Source organism: Equus caballus, chromosome 2 (assembly GCF_041296265.1).
Source record: "Equus caballus isolate H_3958 breed thoroughbred chromosome 2, TB-T2T, whole genome shotgun sequence".
In the NCBI taxonomy this organism is placed as follows: domain Eukaryota; kingdom Metazoa; phylum Chordata; class Mammalia; order Perissodactyla; family Equidae; genus Equus; species Equus caballus.
The window spans coordinates 46388536-46411110 of record NC_091685.1 but is presented as its reverse complement, the minus strand read 5'-3'; the positions used below and the strand labels follow the sequence as shown (position 1 = coordinate 46411110).

The 22575-nt window shown below is 52.9% G+C and overlaps 1 protein-coding gene and 1 long non-coding RNA gene across 2 annotated transcripts; one reads left to right on the top strand and one right to left on the bottom strand.

The window, feature by feature from the left end:
• Positions 1-921: 921 nt before the first annotated feature.
• Positions 922-21960, bottom strand: LRRC47 (leucine rich repeat containing 47). Its single transcript, XM_023635919.2, has 7 exons — positions 13856-21960; positions 6566-7024; positions 5432-5548; positions 4275-4390; positions 3497-3599; positions 3065-3154; positions 922-2920 (listed from the first exon to the last, which is right to left on the bottom strand). The coding sequence occupies exons 1-7, from the start codon at positions 14651-14653 to the stop codon at positions 2669-2671; spliced, it is 1935 nt and encodes a 644-aa protein (XP_023491687.2). The 5' UTR covers positions 14654-21960; the 3' UTR covers positions 922-2668.
• LOC138921232 (uncharacterized) lies at positions 9465-13406 on the top strand. Its single transcript, XR_011433650.1, has 2 exons — positions 9465-9596; positions 10474-13406. It is a non-coding gene; the product is annotated as an uncharacterized lncRNA (long non-coding RNA).
• Positions 21961-22575: the final 615 nt, after the last annotated feature.

The window sequence follows — 22575 nt, the reverse complement described above, 5'->3', positions numbered from 1 at the left end:
GGCAGCAGCACAGTGGGGAGGGGGGGCGGGGGGAGGGCCAGGGAGCAGGTGCAGTCCATGAAAGGGGGGCAGTACTTGGGGCAAGAGGAGAAGTCACCTCAGTCTCTCCAGCTCAGTCCAGCAGCACAGGGCAGTGCCTGTGGGTCCTCACAAACACCTCCTGGGGTCGGGGGAACTGCATGGGCAGTGGATAGCAGAGGCCCATGCTGGGCTCCAGCCTGGATCTGGCCAGTCAAGCCCCGTGCACCCTGAGGCCCAGCAGGTCTCAGGAGCCTGGTGCACCAGCCTGGTTGGTGGATACAGTGTCCCCTGCCCGTGGGCTCCACCAACATCCCTTACCTGGCCCCTGTGGGGGAGGCTGCAGGCAGAGCCCTCAGGGTGCACACCACTTCCATGCCAGCTGCCTCCATGAAATGGGACCCCCGGGCTCCAGCCAGACGGAGTGGTCAGGCTGGAGGCAGCAGCTCACGCCCCATGGTTCCCCAGGCCCTATACCCTGGGCCGAGTCCTTACAGCCCTGGGAGGGTTGGGGAAAGGATGGGACAGGACCCTGCTGAGTCCCCAGCCAGCCTCCTCTCCCATAGAAGTTCAGGAACTGGATGATTGCTAGGGGTGGGTCTCAGTGACTTGACTCCTTTGCGCATGCCCCTGGATGGGATCTACCAGGGGCTCCAGGGCAACAGGGCCCAGGGGGTGGTGCAGGGTGCTGCAGGAAGCTGGTTCCCAGGGTCTCGGGGTCAAGGGCAGTGGCTTCTTGGGCTGGGGCCTGTGCAACAGCAGTTAAGTGCCTCTTGCTCTGTGCTGGCAAGATCTGGGCTGGGGTGGGAGGGTGGCCAGGTCCTCAGTTTCCCCATAGACACTTCCAACACCCACCTCCAGAAATACCAGCAGGACAGGATTCACTGGGAAGGAGTCAAGATGTTCTTATTAAATATTTTTTATTAGAGGGTCGGACTGGCAAAGAAAAAGATGTCAAAAAGGTTTTCTGCTCTAAGTTAAATACATTTTCAAATCTCACATGGAATCAAGCATCAGAAGAAAGCAGCAGATGCTGGTGGCTTCATCAGTGAGGTCACAGATGTGACATGGCCACTGAACCCTTAGTCCTGGGAGCCAAGAGGACAGCTTGGCTGTGACCCACAGGCCCACACATGCCTGACACCCACCATAGCATCAGCAGCCTTGACTGCCCAAAGGTCATGATGACAAGCCGGAGCCACCAACACACACAGACGTTGGAAGGTTTTGGGGGGGGAAACAAAACAGAAGGAAAAGCTGTTATTAGGCACACCCACTCCAGCCCAGCCAAGCAACCGCCACCTCCAGGGACCGATGGGAAGGCTTGGCGGTGGCCCAAGAGCCAGGTCAGGGTCTCAAGGCAGCCCCACCTGTGTCCTACAAAGCGGGCTGGCCGAGCTTTGGGAGAACCATGTGGCTTCGTTGGTATGCCCAACATGTGGGGTCTTGGGCCTCACATGTGTCTGGTTCTGACAGCTAAACGTGTGGGTTCAGCGGGGCTCTTGCAAATGCCCCCCAAAAATCGTCTGTCATATCTACAAAACTCAAATGGTGTCATGAACTAGCCAGAAGCCGCTGAGGCAGCTTCTCCCTGTCCAGCCAGACGATAAAGCAGCGAGGCCAGCACAAACCACCTCTTCAGGGAGGCCGTGAGCGTGAGCTCCCGCACACGAACGAGCACACGACAGACACAGACGGTCTGTAGCCTGAGACATTCAGAACTGGAAACAGCTAGAATGTAAAATGCTGAAGCAGCACTCATCTGGCGCACTCTCTGATTCCTGGCTTCAAAAACCTCACAGCTGCAGTCCCTGATGACCGCTGGGGGACAGTTGACAAACAGGACTGTCCTGTCCCATCGTGGAGGCTTCCTTTCTAAGGGGAAACCTGCATGTTGACCTCGAGACGCAGGTTCTGATGATTAAAGTCCATGGACCCCCTCCCTGCTCGGGGGCACGGCCCAGGGCGCTCAGACCGTGGGGCCGCCACGAGGGGACTCTGCGCATCTCTGCTCCCCTAAAGCTTCCAACAGCAATATTACGAAAAACGATCTTGCCAATTCTGAAGTCACATTAAAAAAATTTTTAATAAAAAGATTACGATTTGCTGCCAGCTGGAAAATATGATGTCATTCCACATTTGTAAGCTGTGCTACTGGCACAGTATGATTTTAAAAGATGCTATATCGTAGAAAAATAATTGTGCAATTCAATAAAATGCATGTCGTTCAGCTTCTCAATTTAGAACTGAACATTTAAACCAATTATAGTGTCCTTTTTCCCCATAAATAGTTATTTGCTGTGTCTCCACATGATTTGAGAACACTTTCAACAGTTAATTCCGATATTGATATTCGGATCAAGTAATATTGATGTTTTGGATCAAGTAAAATTGATGTTACTTGATATTCAAGTAATTTCATAAAAAGCATTAGTAAAATCAGTTTGGTGCTGTAAAGGCAAATCAATTTAAGCACATGACAACATGGCACTCCTTTATGACAGAATTGTCCAGAAAACTGAACAAAGAACTCAGGTATCTTAAAAAACATGACAAATAACTTAACATCACCACATACAACCCCCGTAGAAAGACAGCTGACACCACGTGTGACCAGCAGCCTGCTGGCACGGAGCCGCAGCCCGGCTTCTCAGCGGATCACGGTCACGTGGGAAGCTGCTACCGTGCCCAGGTCCGTCTTGGACGGGTAGACCACCTTCAGACGGCCCTCCTCGTCCACCACGCGGACCTGCTCCACCACCAGGGGGGAGTGCGCGTCTTTCTCAGCTTGGGAACTCGTTCTGGGAGCCGCAAGTTGTCCCGAAATTGCATCAGCTTCAGTGTCTGAGAGTGAGCCTTCCTCTTTATTTTCCAAGGTGTATTTGTTGAGTTCCGCCATTTTCTGCAAATGGAAAATAACTCTTTAACCTGGAGATCAGATGGACCCGAGAAGACTGCTGCAAGAGGCAGCCATACACAGGGCGGTGGGGACAGAAGACGCCTCCATCACAGCCGGCAGACGCCAGGACGAGCCCGCAGGACTCACCAGAATGAGGGCGTCCATGATGTCTTTGCATATCTGCAGACTAGTAGCACTTGTCACTTCCAAAAACAAATCAGAAGTTGTTTTCTTAATCTTAGAAAGAAATCAGAAAGATTTCAGAAAAAAATAAAGTTATCAAAAGTAGCCATCAGCAATTGCAATTCTTAATCTGAAAAAACCTCGTAAAATGTCACCCAAACCAAGACTGTCACCTTCCTACAAAGAGACACAAACTGGAATGCTGCCCACGTGGTAAGTCCCGGGGCAGTGCCAAGTGCGAGCAGGGGTGCACGCTCTGAAGGCCAATGCAGCCTGGCTTAGGGTCTGTGCTTCTATTGCGCAGAGGGAGGGGCCTGCACAGGGGACAGACACCTGGTCTACTCTGCACGGGAAACAGCCTCCAAGACACACAGACATTCACAGACGTGGCCCTACCTTCGTCTTCTCACTGTTTGTTATTGGTGGGAAAGAAATCACATCACCATCAGCATCCACAAGGCAAGGGTAATTTTCTTTTCCATCCAGTAAGTGAAGGTATCTGTGTGGAGCAAAATAACCATAGGCAGAGCTACAGAAAACATACCTAAAGCATAAACTGGACAAATCAAAGTTGTTTAGACAAAGTGTGCGTGAGATCAGAGGCACGTTTAACAAGCTTACAAGAAGCCTGTGTTTACTCGGGGCGGCAAGAGGCTTCTGTGTAATGAAGGCAGGTCCAGGGACCTCCACTGGGCACTGACCCCAGCCACCCACAATCTGACACACGCGGTGGGTGTGACTGTGCGATTTCCCATCGTTAATGGGCAATGTTTCCTCCTCTCTTGTGCGTCTCTCTTGTCTGTGCTTGGGCACGCCAGGAGGGCCACCCTCCCGTGAGATGACACAAAACCTGCATTCCTGGATCTCTGAAGCAGGGGCCACCTTCCCACAGGTCCGAGCCCAGGGCCCGTCTAGATAACAGGCTGATCTAACAGCATTTCCTCTGACCCCACGCAAGAACCCGACAGGAGAGTGAAAAAAGTGTGGGGAGATGCCTTTTCTTTCTGTTTTTCACACCTGCAACAAGTTTCAGGTTTGAGGGATGTTAGGAGCTTCCTAAGGGGCCTGAGTTAAGGAAATGGAGGATGGCCTGTCATGATTGCCTGAGCGTGCACCCGCGGGCCCGCAGGGGTCCTGGCCGCGCCCCCCACCCAGGAGGGATGCGCAGACTGACCTGTGCAGGCCCGAGACGTTCTGTCTCTTCTTCTGCTTCCTGTGCTCCTCGGCCTCCTGCTGCAACTGCCGCACCAGGTCCTTGGCCTTGACTTCTCTCCGCCCCAAGGGGATGATCTAGGGGTAGAAACCTCAGTTAGCTCGTAAGAAAACAAACTTGCATTAGGCTCACAGCCACAAAACACGCTGTCCTTCCGTTTGCTCTGGCTTCACCACTGATCCCTCTCAACTCTCTCCTCCATTAACCTGCATGACAGGGAGAGGCGTCCGAGAGCTGGCAATTCTCCGAGCGGAGAGCAAGCTGACCAAGGATGGAGCCTGCCCTCCACGTCACACGTGAACACGCTTTGCCTTCGGACGTCCCCTCAGGGTTCCGAATGCCTGAACACCCAAGCACGTTCCAAGCTGAGCTTAACCTTGAGCCTGCCCTGCACACAACTGCGTTTCCAAGGTGAGCCGAGGAGGAGGGCCAGGGAAGCCACTGGCACAGGTCAGGTCAGGAGCACAGCCCAGCAGTGAGGTCCAGGCAGCGGCTGCTGGACACCTGCCACGCCCACGGACCTCGGTGCGCTGTACAGGCCAGGGGCAGGACAGCAAAGGAACAACTCACACTGAAGTCAGCCCCATATTAGGGGTTTTGCAATTGGGATATAAACCACAATTTTTGGCTAAAAGTTACTGAGTAAATGAAGAAAATCACTTTCAAATCCTCTGATGAGTTTGCTTTCAAAAGTAACTGTAAACATGGACTGTTTTATTATTACCATTATTATTTTTTTTGGTGAGGAAGACTGGCCCTGAGCTAACATCTGTTGCCAATCTTCCTTTTTGTTTGAGGAAGATTGTTGCTGAGCTAACATCTGTTGCCAACTGTCTTCTACTTTATGTGGGACACCACCACAGCACGGCTTGACAAGCAGTGCTAGGGCCATGCCTGGGATCTGAACCTGCGAACCGTGGGCCGCTGAGGCGGAGCATGTGAACTTAACCACTACATCACTGGCCGGCCCGTTTTATCATTCTACTTATGTACTTGCTAGGAGCAGTGTCAGATTCTACTCTAAAATGCTCCGAGGCAATCCTTAGCATGTGTATTTTTTTGAAAAACACCAAAGGAACACCTCAAATCCCAAACACAGGCAGGGATGTGCGGGTCACCTTGAGGTCCTGCGGCGGGCGAGTGGTGTACAGCAGAGGCCCTCGGACAGCACTGAGGTCGTGAGTCGCGATGGTGGCCGCCGTTCTCTTCTCACAAAGGTCCTCGTGGAGCTTCGTCTGCAACACAGAGCAAAGGAGAGCGAAGCTGGGGGGCCGGGGTCCAGCGAGGTGCCAGGCACATCGCAGGCGGGAGCACCCCCTGCGTGCCCCCCGCCACCCGCAGCCTCTCCCCTCCGCCTCCAAGCCGAATATTTATCGTGTGGAACCATCATCGGAAAACCATTTTATCTGTCTATCAGCAGGATTTCTTCTTTCTCTCCCTCTAGAACACAACGTTTGACACTTCTAAGGATCTGCCCTGAACTAAAATTTCTGACCGACTAAACAAAAGTGCAACTGAAAAAGAAGACTCCTCCCAAACACCGATCTCTGAGCTCCAAACGCCGGGCGTGAGCTGCGTGCTTCCTGCCGGAGCGCAGGATCCTGAGACACAGCGGAGGAAACTCCAGAAGCCACCTCCACCCCGGGGGCCGCACTTGGGGGTTTTTCCCACGTGCAAAGATGTGCTTTTTATTTTAAAAGCTGGACAGACCTCACAGAAAAACAAATTAGGAAGCACATCTAGCTAAAAACTAAACAAAAACTGAACAGTTCACTTAAGAACATGCTGGCAAGACTTGACAATTTTAACGCTGTCTTCTATGAAACTAAATGTGTAATTTAATACAGAAATAGAAAAACCCCCAAAATCTCAGAAATTGGAGGAACACTGATTTCCCATCGCAACAAATCTGTGTTCAGAAACAAGGCTCCACTGTCAGGGCAACGCGGGGAGCAGCAGGCGGCGGTGAGGCCCCGACGGCGCCGCCCACACACACGTTGTCTGCGGGAGGCGCTCGCAGCTCGTGAGGTGCGTCGGCTGCGTGCTCGCCCCGTGTGTCCAGGGCCAGGGTGATGGGCCTCATGGAGCGCTCCAGATCTAGGTCCGTCAGGCCCACCGCGCAGACTCCTGTCTTCCTCACTAACCCCAGGAGCCCCCTCTTGCAGGTGAGGAAACTGAGGCATGCAGAAGTGATAGGCCAAGGCCACCCGGCGCCCCCTCCCCACCCCTGTCTGCTGGCCACATGGACCCACCTGGGAGGTGAGGAACCGCTTGAGCGAGCTGCCGGCGTGCAGGTCCATGCCCCTCACAACGGCGCCCACGAGGAACGGCCGGACGTCCCTGACCTCGGGGCTCACCCTGACTGTCAGCGGGGCGGGGCTCTCGGAGACGTGCAGGACCCTGAGCAGCAGCCTGCCGGCCCCGTCCGCGTCCTCCTCCCCGGCCTCGCCGCTCTCCTTCTTCTTCCTCTCCCGCCGCCTCCTGCGGCCCTCCTCCTTCTCCGGGCCCTCGGCCTTGCCCTTGCCGCGCCCGCCCCCGCGGCCTCCCACACGCAGGTACTCCAGGATGGACCTGGTCTGGCAGCCGCTGACCATCTTCTCCAGGCGCCTGTCCTTCAGCTTGTTGCCTCGGAAGTTGATCTCCTTGAGCTTGGGGCAGTCGGCCAGCTCGGCCGGGATCTCACTGAGCTGGTTGTTGGAGAGGTCCAGTGTCTGCAAGAGAGACGGAGAACACGTCAGACTCCTGGCACTTTGGCCTGGCCAGGGACAGGCCTGAGTGCCTGTCACTCAGCGAGAGCCCTGCTGCCCGTCAGTCGCAGCATGCCCCTCGGCCACTTCGGCCATGACATGGCAAGACCTGCTTTCCTGTTGCCGCATGCCCTGTGCCCACCTGCGGGTCTGAGCCGCCCCCCACCCCTCCCAGCTCTGTACCAGCACCGCCAATGTCCGCAATCACTGTGGCTCCGCGAAGGGAGAGGAGGCAGCGAGGGTGACTAACGGTCTCTGCGAGGCACTGCTCTTATTCTTCCTGCTCACTGCACGGCCCCAGAGGGACCGGCCACAGTGCCTTTGCAGACGGACAGGCAGGCTTGAGACAAGGACAGGGGACTGTCGGGTTATGAACAACTTAAGTACTTCAGATGAGAGATCGGTTCCCCACAAAATGACGCTAAGCTTTTTAAGTTAAACGAGCTAAAAAGAACACATTACTCTTCCTGTTGAAACGTGAGGTCGTCAGCAACGCCGCACACAATGCTCTCGTACTTTGTGTGCAACAAAATGGTGACCTGGCTTCAGTACTGGGATGGGTTCTCAGCCCTTCACAGGACCCGGGAAAAGGGCACAGGGCACTGCTGTCTGTGCCACAGAGGCTCACAAGGGGCCAGCCCGGTGGTGTAGTAGTTAAGTTCACGCTCTGCTTCGGCGACCTGGGATTCACAGGTTTGGATCCCAGGCACAAACCTAGCACGGCTCGTCAAGCCACCCTGTGGCCAGCATCCTACATAAAAGAGAGGAAGACCGGCACAGATGTTAGCTCAGCAACAATCTTCCTCAAGCAAAAAGAGGGCTGGCAATGGATGTCAGCTCAGGGCCAATCTTCCTCAAAGAAAAAGAGGAGGCTCATGAAATCCTACAGCCCATGTGAAAGAACCTTCTATCAGCATTATCGACTGGACTTTGACAAAACATGCTGCTGGTGTCAGTATCACTGATGTCATGAAGACAAGCAAAGCAGCACCTTACATGGTCACGGTGTCTTTCTCGGAGCCACAGGGGTAGGATGAGGGACACCAAGGTGAGCTGTCTGATTCCGGACACTGATGGGACTATGTCCACAGTGGGTGGGGTCCCTGCTGGGCAGGGTCTTCTGCCTTCCCTCCTCACCTGGTTGGGAGAGGACAGGCCCCTCCCAGGAGGCCGCCCAGCCACTGCCCCCTTCTCTGGTCTTTTCCCAGCATGACTGTCCCAGGGGCAGCATTTCGGACTGTGTGTAAATGGCTTCTTTCTCATTCTCCTCCCAGGCCAGGGGAAGCTCTGGACTGGCTCTGCTCGGTGCTGTGAAGACCTGACACAGGGCTTGGGGGCTAACTGGGTGGCCTTGGAGGACACCTTATTACCTGGTTTGGTTGGAGCGGAGACACACATTTGGAAAGCGAGGCAGCAAGGGGCAGCAGGGGACTCCCGACCGGCCGCAGCTCGGGGAGAGCTCTGGGTGGACGTAGCCCACCTGGACCACACCTGGCGTCCAAGTGACGGCACAGCAGGCAGGCCCTCTGCGCACACTCACAGCAAAGCAGGTGCGCACACTTGGTCTTCGTGGCCTGAGTCCTGGTCCCGACTGGGGATTTGACAGGCCCTGAGACCTACCACACTCGGGCCACAGAGGGTGGTAGATTTTATCATGAACTGAAAAAGGGGGAAAGGGCTCTGACTATTCAAAAGATGCATCTGCTTTGGCTAGTATAGTGGATGATTTTAATGGAATTTCACAGACTCCAAGTGATGAAGGAAATTCAAAAGGCATCTGTTTGTTTGGAATCCTCTGGCTCAATCAGGCTGCTGAGAGGCCGGGAGAGAAGAGTGGAGAAGGGGGCGTCACCACAGACTTGGTCTTCATTCAAACCACCAGCTCCACATGGGCCAAGGGGGCCGTGGGTAACACCATTCCACACAATTGTCACCGTTTATGCTTCTCCAGGCCCTCCTCCAATCTTAAGGCAGGACCAGACAGGGTAGGGTACATGGACCATCTGGTGGCCCTTCCAGGCCTCCCCGTGCCCCACCGCTGGCACTTGGCAGCTCTTCCCACCAAGAGGCAGAGCCTGTTGCCTCCCCTGGGGTCTGGGCTGGCCTCCTGACGTGCTAGGAACTGGCAGCCACAGTGCCAGTGCCATGGCTCAGAGCCTAGGTTTGCAGAGCCCACACACTGCTCTTTCAAAAGCCCACCTCCAGCATTAGAACCCTCCTGGGCAGGCCTGCTAGACCAGATGTCCCCATGTGGACACATGAGCCCGGCTTAGGCCAAAAGAATGGGGTCACCCGACCGCCTGCTCAGAGGCTTGTGAGCAAAGATGTCAAGGTCAGGTTTGGGGAGGTCTGTACACAGCTCCCCCGTACACACCAGCTTTGGGGTCTCCTGTACTGTCCAAAGGGGCTTTGGCCAAACAGCTTGAGAACGCCACTGGGGTAACCCTCATGGCTGCATGGAAACACGGCCAGCCGGGTGATGGACTGTGTCTGCCTCCACGCTGAGAAACCTGGAACAGCGGCAGAGGAAGAGCCGGTGAGGAGGGGAGGGCAGGGAGGGGGCGGGGGGGGGCTGGGAGGGGGCAGGGGAGGGGAGGGGAGGGCAGGGATGGGGCAGAGGAGGGGAGAGGCGGGCTGGGATGGGGCAGAGGAGGGGAGGGGCGGGCTGGGATGGGGCGGGGGGGGGGCGGGATGGGATGGGGCAGGGGAGGGGGGGGCCGGGATGGGGCAGGGGCTGTGCCTCACTGGTTCCCAGCCCCAACCAGAGCAGCTTTAGGCCAGCAGCCTGGTGACTGGTGACGTCTCCACAGAGGACAAAGGTGCCAGGGTATCGGGGGGGATCTTCTCTCAGGAGCAACAATCACCAAATAACGGGCTTTTCAGAGCAGCAGTGGCGGGAGCCACGTGCCACATGTGGCCGCTCAGGACCTGTGCTTGGGCCCTGTGGGAATATAAATGTGGGAGGAGGGAGGCAGGCAGCAGGGGCAGGGTTCTAGGGGTGCCAAGCCTCAGATGATGGAGTCCTGTAAAAAGGCAGAGACCTCCAACGGGACTGCAAGCTGGTCCCTACAGCAAAACCAGCTCAACCTGGCACTGAGCAGCCAGAGCAGCAGCTTCAACCGAGTGTGAGTTCACATGTCCACCGGGAACGCTGACGGCAGCCGGGAGTCTCAGGAGAGGCCCTGGGGCGAGAGGTCATGCCAGCACCGAGTTTAAACTACGCCAGAGGGCCAGAGGGTTAAGCACTCACTTCTGCGGGGGAAGCTGTGTTTGGCTTATGCGCTCCCACCCAGAAAGGCGAGGACGCGCATCAGTGCTGAAGGGGGAAGGAAGTGCACGTGGAGGGAGCTGCTGCGTTAACTGCAGTTGCCTGGACCTGACACACAGCAGACGCGTTTCTCTCCTCCCTGCAGGTAACAGACGCGCTCGTGAAGTGGGGTCGGTCCCTGCCCCTAGACTGTGAGCGGCCTGCCTTATGGGAATGTCACCCTCGCATGGGACGAGCTGCTGGGGAAGGGACCCTAAATTCCAGGTTGAGAGAACCTGAGACAAAACGCTCCCCTCTGGAGGTGTGTAAGGAACCTCCTTCGTTCTAGCAGGCGATGCCAGGTGGTGGCTGCTGAGGGGACCTGGACTCTGCCTGGACACCTGAGTGAGCCCCGCTACCTCCAGCAGCAATGAGAAAATAAGATTGAGGGAGGATTTTTTTTACTTCAATGTCTCTTATCAGTGGAAGAAAGGTTTCACCTCCAAAGTTTAACTTCTCTGCGAAGCTTGACTACAGGAGGAGTCCCATATGTGAGCAACACTGGGTGACCTGAGTGGGCACAACTCCTGGCAGGAAGTGGGGAAATCCTGGATGCTATAGTCTCTTAGCTGGCTGCCGTGCTGTGCTGGCCCATTTCAGAAGTTTAGGGGAACATGTATCTTGTCCATCCCTCCGTCAGTCCAATGGGCAGTGCCATGGGTCTGGGCAACAGTCACTTAAAACGCAGGCGGCAGTGACATGAGGGTGTCGCCCATCCTTGGCCCACCACAGCCCTGGCAGTTGGGCCCAACCGGTCACAGAAGCCTGGTGCAAGAAGGTATGCAAGTGGGGAGAAGCCCACTCCAGCCTCTCTTGGGTCTCCCCCAGAGAGCAAGCCATGTGGAATGGGTCAGAGGCCAAGACGCTGATGAAGCCAGGCTCCCCACAGGCAGAGGTAACTGAGTAGTGAAGGAAAGCACAGCATCTCTTCAGCTTCATTGTCCCAGGTGGCTGGTGTGGGGCAGAAGGTCAGGCCTTCACAGCTGCGAGGTCTGGGGCCAGCACCTGGCGGCAGCTCCCTGGGGAGAGGGCCAAGCAGAGGTCTGTGTGCTGTTACTTTGGTGGCCCCTAGAGAACCAGGCCTCCAGGTATTCACATCCTTGTGTGATGTCTCCCACCAATCTGTACTGGGCTCTACTTCATTAATTGACAGGATGCAGTGAAAGTGAGAGAGTGCTCATTCCAGGTCTATGCTATAAGGCCTAACAGCTTCTGCTTTCGTGCTCTGAGGACCCCTGAGCTGCCACCTAAGAAGTCAGACTATGCTGCTGGGGAAGGAGAGGTCCCCAGATGACATGGAGAGAGAGAAGCCCAGCCACCCCAGCATTCCAGCTTAGCCCACGGCCTGCTGAACGCAGCCGCATGAGTGATCGACAGCAGGACAGTGGACCGTGGAGCTGAGCCAGCCCAGGATGGAGAATGCTACCAAACAAAACGACTGCTGTTGTTGGAAGCCACAGAGTTCTGGAGCGGTAATGCAGCCCTGGATGACCCACAGAAGCCATCGCCTCTCCCTCCACCGGCACTATGGCCATCCTCACAGTTCTCTCACAGATGAGGAGACAGGTGCGGAGCCCACGGCACTGCACGAGATGCTGAGCTGAAACCCACACTTCCTGCTTCTGAGCCCAATTTTCTCCCCTCTAAGCTGTCTTCCCACAGCACCAGGAAGGACAAGGAATACCTCTGTACCGCAAACTCCAGCGTGTGTGTGGCAATGTTGCTTCACACAGTTTTAGCAGTCATTCCTCATGGAGGCATCATTTTAGAAAAGGCCCCCAAAAGGACATCCAAGCCCAAAAGGGATTCCAAGTAGCTCTTGCAGGACACGCTCCAAAAAACAGGTCTCTTCACGTGAAAGAGAGCAGATGGGAGTCTACAGACGGTGAACAGAACGGACCAGGAGACGGGGACTGAGCAAGGGAGACATTCTCTTTGACCTGAACGAGGGTTTTTTGGACACAATAAAGGCGACGGATGGCTTTACAGAGTGGGTACGAGAGAGAGTAGTCCAGAGCATCAAGACAAAACAACACAACTTGAATACTGGTAAGACATTACGGATTTGAAGAGAACCGTAATAACTGATGGTACACTCCCATGATGCTACATTAAGAGACACATCTGGCACATCAACCTTCTGAAAAACCAAAAGATCATGGGGGAAGTTGAAGTAGAAAGCGTCATACATCACGTGTCATGCCCCTCGCCTTAGAGGGACACCTACAGCCCTGGACGACCAGGGCGTCCCAGGGAGCCATCCCTCATAGCTTCCTCCTGGAAATGCCAGCACAACTCATTCTGCAGTGCTCTCATCTATTTCTCTTAACTACAAACATACACATGCTTGTATACATACATCTTTACACAGACAGAGACATATTTGTAAAAGGAGTTGGTAATACCTTAAGAGTAATTTCCGCTGCAGATAGATCAGTTGCTAAATTGTATACACATTCTATTGCTTAAAGTCTGTATAAAAGAACGAAAAACTGGAGAAAGAAGAAATACAGGCCTTTTTTTTTTGCTGAGGGAGATTCGCCCTGAGCTAACATCTGTGCCAGTCTTCCTTATTTTGTATGCGGGTCGCTGCCACAGCATGGCTGTCAACAAGTGATGTAGGTCAGCGCCTGGGAACCAAGCCCCGGCTGCGAAAACAGAGCGTGCCAAACTTAACCACTAGGCCACGGTGCTGGCCCAAGCCTGCCTTTTGAAGAATGAAAAGGGAAGATGCAGGGGAAAGAGCATCGAACAGGAACCTACTAACTTGATTTAGGCCGTTTCTCTGTGACTTCCATGCTCCACCTCTTACTCAACAGAGTTAAAGAGCGCCTATTATGAGCCAAGCCTTATGCTGGGGCCTGGGGACCTAAGACGAATAAGTAAGAGGTCCACAGACAATGTCATCTAGAGGAAGCCCCAAATTATTTGCTGTTTACTTTCGGCAACCCCATCTTGTCTCCTGTAAAACAGGAATACTAACTCCTACCTTAGAAGACTGTTGTTAGGGTTAAGTAAAATATCACATATGAAATCACATTGTGGGCATTATGCAAATTCTAGTCATTTCACATCTTCATGCCTTGTCCGGGTGGCCCCACACACAGGGCTCACACACTCATTTCAAAAATACTTGGAGATAAACTATCTAGACATGAGTCCCTGCTGTTGACCTGCTTCCAACCTGAGAGAGAAGCCAAGTTGGCTAAGAATTACGAAACAGTGGTTACGTGGGAAAGTCCAGTTGGGAACAGCCTAGCGCGAGTGGAGAGAACCACCCGAGGATGTAGGCCACGTTAGTGGGAGGGGAAAGGGGGTAGGGAGGGCTTCCCAGAGGTGCTGACACTGGCGCTGGCTCTTCCCGGCCAGTAGAGACTTCCCAGGCCCGTCCCCGTGGGACGTCCCCGGGACGGCTCAGCACCGGGAGGAGCTCCCTAGCCGCGACTACGCCAGGCCCCGCCCCGCCCGCGCCGGGCAGCCCCGCTGACCTTGAGCGAGGCCAGGTGGGCAATGTCAGGGCTGAGCTCTCGGAGGCAGTTGTCGGCGGCCGCCAGTTCGCTGAGCAGGGGCAGCGCGCCGGGGCGGAAGAGCGCGGCGGGGAAGGAGTCCAGGCAGTTGCCGGTGAGGTTGAGGGTCTGCAGGCGCGGGGCGCAGCGCGCCAGGTCGGCGGGCAGCTCGCGTAGCCGGTTGCCGCTGAGATTGAGGCTCTGCAGCTGCGGGAGGCCCGGCGGGTCGGCGGGGCCCAGGCCCTGGCCCGGCGGCAGCGCCTCCAGCGCGTTGCCCGACAGGTCGAGCACGCGCAGCGCGGGCAGCGGGCCGAGCTCGGGGCTCAGGCCGGGCCCCAGCGCGTTGCGCCGCAGCACCAGGCTGTGCAGCTGCGGGAGGCCCTGCGCCAGGCCCGGCCCCGGCTCGCGCAGGCTCCCGCAGCCGCTCACCTCCAGGTAGTGCAGCAGCGGCAGGGTGAAGAGCCGCGGCGGCAGCCGCCCGCCCGCCGCCCGCACCCGCTCTTCCAGCCCGGGCCCGGTCAGCAGCAGCTCCCGCCGCCGCTCCCGCTCCGCCAGCTCCAGCTCGGGCCAGGGCTCCGACACCGCCGCCGCCGCCATCGCGCCGCCGCTTCCGCAGCCACTCCCGGCGTGTTTCCGGGGCACCCTCGCGTCACTTCCTGCCAAGGCCGGAAGGGGCCATAGAGAACACGCTCGGACGCTAGAGCGCCACAGCGAGTGCCACAGAGGAGCGGGTCTTCCCCCAAATGGGGCCGTGGGGCGGGGTTGGGAGGTTCGTTCCATTCCAAGTCTCGTCAGCCCCGAGCTCGGGAATCCGCGGGACCGCTCCCTCCTGACCTGGCCTTGACCCCTTGCCTCTGATCCCCTCCCCTAGACGGAGCCCGCCTTCCTGGCCGGTGAAACGCGCGGATCCGTGCTCAGGTGGAGAAGGGGATTAGAGAAAGCCCCGCCCTGCACCTGCTGTTTCCCAGGAGCCTGAGCCCGAAATAACCCGGATGCCAGAGCGGGGCGTTTAGGGGCGTGCTCGGCCGCCTTCAATACCCGATCAAGCTCCCCTAGTAATTTTCCGTGCGCTGCCCTCCTCTCCTGCGCTGGCGTGAACGCCCAGCTGCCCTGCTGTGTTCAGGGTCGGGTTCGCTCTCTCATCACGATGATCTTGGGTTAAATCTTCCTTGCGTTTTTTTCTTTTTTTAAAGATTGGCACCTGGGCTAACAACTGTTGCCAACTTTTTTTTCTTTTTCTGCTTTATCTGTGTGTCTTTTTGCTTGCTCAGTTTCTCCAGAATAGATTTTTGGGGAAGAGTCCAACAGTTCATGCTATTATATGCCATTTTGACAGGCTTTGAGAATATTCATAGTTTGATAGTAGCCAACACTGGAAACGACCCAACTGTCCACCAACAGAAGAGTGATAAGTCAGTTGTGAGACATTTATCAAAATGGACGGCCCCATTGAGAAGTGCTAAGCTACACACAACAGCATGAATGCCTATCAGGATGGTGACATAGAGGGAAAAAGCGGATCACAGAAGAACGCATCTAGTATGATTCCATTTGCGTAGCTTAACACGTCAGACTGAAGATTATATTACTTAGGGTTACCTTCATATGTGGTAAATCTATGAAGACAACCCAGTGTCGATACATTATTCCCGAAAAGCGGAGCTGAACTTACTGTCTCTAAGGCCTCGTGTCGACCGTGCAACTGAGTCGTAAGTGATTCATTTTTCTGGAGCCCAACTAACATCTCTGAGCCGACTTCGTGACCCTGTAGGGGTCAGCTTTTGCGGTGGTGACGTTGGCCAAAAAGCAACTGTGAACTCCCAGGGCTCTCCAACAGTACACGGCGACAGCCATTCCCTCGGCGTGGTGGCTGTGTCGGCTGCGGCGCCACGTCCTCACCGTCGGGGCCCTGGCTGCGGGGACTCCCCTCTGGTGCCACTGTGCTCTCACGGCAGAGGGAAGGGACAAGATGGGCAGGGCGACTCCCTCAAGCACTGGGGACGCTTCTGCGTGTTGATCCGTCATGTCCGCTCGTGTGCAGGGGCCGAGGGACCACACCACGAGCTCGCACATGGGGCGGGGGCCTGTGCTGCCTCCAGGACACAAGGCGAGAACAAGTGCGAACCTATAGCAGGAGCCTCCACAGATACTGAGGGAAAAAGCTTTAGAACCACAGTCTTAGGGCTGGAGGGAACCTCAGACTTGAATCCTCTCGCTGCTTCCCCTGCCAGGAGCATCTCTCCTTCATCCCAGACTCGGCTCTTCCACCCCAGCTGAGCCCTGCCGATGACAGACCCACCCTCTTCCCGAGGCAGCTCTGTTGGAAAGTGCATCCCTCTGATAAGCCCCAATCTCGCTCTCCCTCACCCCAGCTGGTTCTCGTTCTGCCCTCGGCACACCTCATCCCCCCGCCTCATGACAGCCTGGCACAGACGCTGCTGGCTGCCTGACTTGCAGCCGTGGCATCCTTCTCACTCCCAGAAGGCTGTGTTTAGGTGGTATTTGCCCTGCCCCAAGGGAAGAATCAGGGTTGGTCATGGAAATCCTCTTTGCCAACATTTATTCTAAGGAAAGACTGTGACATCGACCTGGTCAATAAGATAAAAGGGGATGTTTGCTAGGGGCTTCTGGGAAATTTTTCCTCCCTGAGAAAAGAGAGGCATGTGAAGTGAAGGCTATCTCTTATCCACGTTTGTTTTGGCTCAGCACACCAGACTGTAGAATGTGATGCTTGGTGCTGCAGCAGCTATCTTGTGACGATGAGGAAAGACATCACCAAATCAGTAAGAGAAAGGAGCAGAAATGTGGAAGGAGCCTGGATCATTTCCAGTGGTTTTACTGTTGTTCAGGTATTTTTAAATTTTTGAAAATTTAAGTTATACACTGAATTAGCATTGCTAATCTAACAAGGTGACATGCGCTATGTTCAGAAAGTGTTCTTGTATATCTACCTAATCCTCAAGAGAAGAAAGAAAGTGCTAATCAACAAAGCACAGCTTCTGTTGCAAGAATAATCCTTATTCTGGTCAAAGACTTTTTGATCAAGTGGAAGACGATAAGGCTGGTTTTGAAAGCAATGCAGTAACCTGGCCATGGAGTCTCTGAGGGCTCATGATTACCCGAAGCCTAGGACACACCGGAAATATTTCCTTTGAAACAAAAAACACATCTCATTATCATTATAAATGATAACAGTCCATGTGCAAATCCCAAAATGTTCACAACATCCTCTCTGAATTATCATCCCCCCCCACCTGCTAGTGTAGAATGAAAAAGAGCATTTTGGGCACCTAGTACAATTTTACAAAAATACACCATGACTCAGAGATGGCCCATTGATATGTTTTGTCTTTTAAGATTGAACTTTAAAAAAGATAAAATATTATTGTATCACTTAAAAATGTTTATTATTAATTGTATTTTCCACTTGTATAGTTTAATTTGTTTTTAATATTTTAATTAGTTTTACCTGCTAATATTTTATTTGCTAATTGAATGATTAATTATATTTAATCTTTACCTTTATGAATTTATGGTTCATTTGATGTTTTGTAATATGTTTATAACATATTTTAAATGCATTGGATATTAAGTTGCCTTAACATTTTATCATATGAATTACAAACTATTTTCAGTAAAAATACTGTATTTATGTGAAAAGATGCTGAAATGCTGGTATTGTTTCTTTCTCTGGTATTGCCATCACTAGTCCCTGTTAAACTTCTTCTGAATATCTTCCAGGCTGGGGGACCTTTTTGAAATGTGATACAAACATCAGGCACGTCATGTTCTGGTGTTTATGGTGGACAGAATAATGGCTCCAGAGACGTCCATGTCCTGACTCCCAGAACCTGTGAAGATATTAGGTTTGAGGGCAAAGGGGAATTAAGGCTGCAGATGGGATTAAGATTGATAGTGACCTTGAGATGGGAGATTCTCCTGTGGGCCCAGTGCAGTCACAAGGGTCCTTAAAAGTAGGAGAGGGAAGGAAGACAGGGAACCGGAGAGAAGGCAGCCTGGAGAGCTGGCCCTCTGTTGCTGGCTTTGAACACGGAGGAAGGGGCTCAGTGCTAAGGAAAGTGGGCAGCCTCTAGAAACTGGGAAAGGCGAGGATTCTCCCTGCAGCCTCCAGAGGGCAGGCAGCCCGCCGACACTGCGGTTGTAGCCCGGTCGCCTCTGTCAGGCTTCTGACGTACAGATGCGAGCTAACATGTCGTGGTTTAGAAGCCACTAAGCTCGTGATAATTTGTCACAGCAGCAACAGAAAACTAATGTAGTAGCATGTTCTGAAATTATTTACATATTTCCCTTCACACTTTAAAAACCAGGCTAGAGAGCTGCTTGTTCCTTTCCTCGTGACATGTAGGAATGCTCTCTGTGTCTTTGGACGCATTCTTCGTGGGGTAAGTGTGGTCAGTGCGTCCTCCCAGTTTCTCATTTCTTTAAGGTGTCTTCGGATGCACAGATGTTCATAATTTTAGGAGGTTTTTGATGACTGTTTCAATCTCTTCACTTGTGGTTGGTCTATGCAGGTTCTCTGTTTCTTCTTGATTCAGTTTTGGGAGGTTGTGAGTCTAAGAATTTATCCATTTCAGATGTTCATAATTTTATATTCATAACTTCAGAAAGTGTTCTTGTATATCTGCCTAATCCCCAGGAGAAGTCAGACGATCGATCTGTCTTTTACAGTCATCTTTTTTGTGTCTTTTAAAATAGATCTTTAATTCAAGAACAGAAAGAAATAGTCACATATTTTTCCAGTTGAAAGTTTTAAAGGTTTGCTTTGTACATTGACGTCTAGAATCTACCTGGAGCTGACGTTTTGTATTTCAGGTGAGATAAGGATCCTATTTGGCTTTTCCACAGGGATAATAATTTTCTTTCCAGACCATAGATCTCTGTCCTAATCAAAAATCCACATAGATGTGGACCCATTTCTCTGGGAGGGGAAATCCCTTCTTGTCCCCTTCTTTCTTTCTCCCTTTCTTTTTCCCTCTCATTTTTCTTCTTCTCTCTTCCTTCTCAGTGCACTGGGCACTCTTTTGTGTAAAACTTAAAATTATTTTATTCAAGTTTCACAAAAACTGCTGTTGGGATTTTGATTTTTGATATTAGTCAAAAATCTAAAAACATGGAATGTTTCTGTCTTAGCTACAGGCCATGCACATTTTTGTTAGATTTATTTATGTGCTTTATAGTCATTGCTGCCATTGAAAATTACTTCTTGCTGGTGCATAAAAATGCAACTGATTTTTTTTTTTTCAGATTTTATTTTTTCCTTTTTCTCCCCAAAGCCCCCCGGTACACAGTTGTATATTTTAGTTGTGGATCCTTCTATCTGTGGCATGCGAGACGCCGCCTCAGCATGGTCTGATGAATGGTGCCATGTCCGCGCCCAGGACTTGAACCAGCGAAACCCTGGGCCGCCAAAGCAGAGTGCACGAACTTAACCACTCGGCCATGGGGCCAGCCCAATGCAACTGATTTTTGTATAATGATCTTATGTCACCTATTAGTTTTAACAATTTTTCTAAAGATTCTTTTGAGTTTTCTAGTCATTCAAATCATTCTACAATCAATGAGAGTTTTGTTTCACCTTCCCAATCTTTGTGGCTTTATTTTTCTTGTCTTATTTCCTCTCTCTTCTTGTCTACTTCATTTTCTTGTCTTATTATGTGTTGTCTCATCTTGGCTAGAAAATCCAAAACAATACTAAATAGAAGAGATGGCAGTGAGCATCCTCATCGTATTCTTGATTTTCAAGAACATGCGTCTGACGCTTCCTCACCTGGAATAATACTGCTGTGGACATAGTCTTACCCGTTCACCTTTTCCTCCTACTTCCAGTTCACTAACAGGCTTTTCGTGGTTGAGTTTAGTGCAGATTTCTCCCTTCCTTTGAGTATTTGCACAGCTTTTCTCATTAGTCCATCAATGTGGTGAAGTGCATCTGTAGATCGTCCTGCACTGAGAGGTCATCGGACCTTCTGCTTCTGGTCAAGATTCAGTAACAGGGACCGAATTTACCCTCTAGCAGGAACGATAAAAACAGATGTGAGAAATAGAGGAAACAACAGTTTTCAAGACCCTGGACACCAGGTAACAGAAGAGAATGGTGCCTAGGAGATGGGAAACCAACCGGGTGAGCCCTGCTGAGCTCCCTGCCTCGGGAGCCTCTGGGCTGTGGAGCGGGGAGGGGAGCCGGGCAGAGCCGGCAGCCTCCCTGAGCTGGGGAGACACAGCCCAGAGCGGGGAGACCGAGGCTGCCCGGATCAGAGAACAGAGTAGCTGTAGCGCCATGCTGAGCGCTAGCCGCTCTGCCCTACATGGTCCTCCCTACTCGTGGAATAGGACAAATGTTACACTGTGCTTCCTGTGGGACAACCAAGATCTGTTAAACTGTGAGACCTGAGAAAAGGAATTCCTCTGTGTTCTCAAGATGTTTGAGACCCTCAAGTAACAGAGACAGGGCCTCTGACCTATATTTCTATGAGAAATAGTATAAGGTATGTGGGAGAAGGTACGTTTTCTTGGCATGGTCAGAACAAGTGTACTATGTAATTGTGTCTGGTTTATATTGAAATATCCAAGAGTACCACCTGATGCTGCTGGATGGAGCCATACGGGGCCCAGCGGTTCAATTAACGTTCTAGAAGCTAACAAACGGCCGGTCATACTGATATTGGTGATCAGGTATTTTGAGAGGTGGAATTAATGCCTCTGAGGACACTATCCCGGCAGAGGAGAGTTGGCCTGAAGTCTTACTTAGCCTTGATGAATGATCGTTGATTATGGGTCTCAGTCGCTCGGCCGATGAAAACCAGAAAGGGCAGAGAGCTGCAGACTGGGGGGGCAAACGAGCTGTGAAGTTGGCACAAAATGACAAGGATCAATGGTCGTGCCAGTGTCCTTCACGGAGCCCTAATCCTTAATTGCCTTGTTATCCAGTCTGTCGATTTTTTGTGTCTTGTTTAAAAAGTTCTCCATCCCAAGGTTGCAGAGATGCTCTCTGTTTTCTTCCGTGGCTTCACAGTTTCTAAAGCTTTATGGTTTTAGGTTTTGTCTTTAGCTCTTTGTTTCTTGAGGGGTAATTTCATCCTTGGATATGGTGCAGTTTTGGACAGGGGTTCAACTTAATTTTCTTCCGCATGATGAGCCAGTCTTCCTACTAAACGCTCCATCCTTTCCTGTGGTGTCGCTTTGGTCACATATCAAGTTCCACATGGTGGCAGCCAGCAGTCTCCGAGATGCCCCCAAGGACCCCCCTCCTGTGGTTATGCCCTCTGTAACCCCTCCGCGTTGAGCAGGGCTGACCTGTGTCCCCAACAGGCTACTGCAGAAGTGACAGAGCATGACCTCTAGGACCAGGCCTTAAGAGACATTGTGGCTTCCATCTTGGTCTTGGCCACTCGCCCTGGGGGAATCAGCCACCATGTTGTGACATTGAGGGGACACCCAAGCAGCCCTGTGGAGAGGCTCCCACAGCAGGGGACTGAGGTCCCCAGCCACCAGCCAGTACTGCCTTGCCAGCCACGTGAGGGCCTCTTGGAACTGGATCCTCCCACTCCCTCCGGCTTTCAGAGGATGCAGCTGAGGGGAGAAAATGATCCCCAGGTGTGCCCCTGGGAGACCCTACAAGAAACAGGCAGACACAGCTCATCCAGCATCAACCAGCTCCTGGGGTCCCAGTCCAAGGCCGGCCCATGGCCCTCCGCTCCAAGCCTGGAGCACCACCCGCCCAAGGTGATGATGGCAGGGACCCGGGGTCGGTGGCCTCCCTACCTCTGCAGCCCCAGGCCCACAAGGGTCTCCCTCTGCACAAAGCTCTGCCGACTGAAACAAAGCGTCCAGGTAAATGTCAGTGAAGGAGTTTATTCAATAATCAAGGGGAGGAACTGGAGCCCCGGGAAACAGCTCGACAGAATGCTCTAATGGAAGTGCTCCGAGGTGTGTGGGTTCAAGTGCAGCTTATACATCTTACAAACAGTATATGTGCAGAAAAAAATGTACAACTAAATTTCATATGTGTCAAAAGGCGTAGGGTACATCTGGTTTTTCTCTAGTTTGTATATTAAAGATAACATAAAGAAGGATTTCTTGGTTATGCATCAAAGTTCTGGGATGCTGATGTTATCCACGTGTGGAGGGAGGCAAGGACCAGGGTGGCTAATTACTCCCTCCATCTCTAAGAAATGCAGCTGGCATGCAGGAGCTAGGTCCCCTTTCTCTTTTCTGCTGTTGGTTTCTCCAGCTGGCGGCTTCCGTCACGAGACGGGGGTTGCAAGTTCATTCTGACACAGGCTGAGGAGGGCGTGGACGGCAGCTTTGCAGCACAGCATGGAGTTTACTGTGCTGACTTAGAGCAGACGCCGTTTGCTGGCTAGATTTGTCTCTTAGACCAGGGAGAGGGGTCCCAAAAGTTTGTTCACAGCTCCAAGTTGTGCCAGTCCCACCCACCACCAACAGAGCCGCCCCCCCCCGCCACAGGAATCCTGTGCAGCCTTGGGGGCCTGCGTGGGCTTCTGGAGGAGTCCTGGCACTTTTGGGAAGGCAGGCGCCTGTGAGATGGTCTATTCTGGGGGCCGCAAACTTTCTTTTGCACGGAAACTTTCTGCAAAGGCAATCTTAGGCGGGTCCAATAAGCAAAAGTGAGCAGATCAAAATGAGCTCTTCTTGCGGGTGGGGGACCTGGACGCATTCCA

What these genes read in the sequence shown, in the direction of transcription:
- LRRC47 (XM_023635919.2), bottom strand. Translation starts at nt 14,653, where the DNA reads ATGGAACGAACCTCCCAACCCCGCCCCACGGCCCCATTTGGGGGAAGA. An exon ending in GCCCGCCGCAGGACCTCAAG is followed by an intron (nt 4,391 to 5,431) that starts GTGACCCGCACA and finishes TTCTACCCCTAG; the next exon opens with ATCATCCCCTTGGGGCGGAG. An exon ending in AACGTCTCGGGCCTGCACAG is followed by an intron (nt 3,600 to 4,274) that starts GTCAGTCTGCGC and finishes TGCTCCACACAG; the next exon opens with ATACCTTCACTTACTGGATG.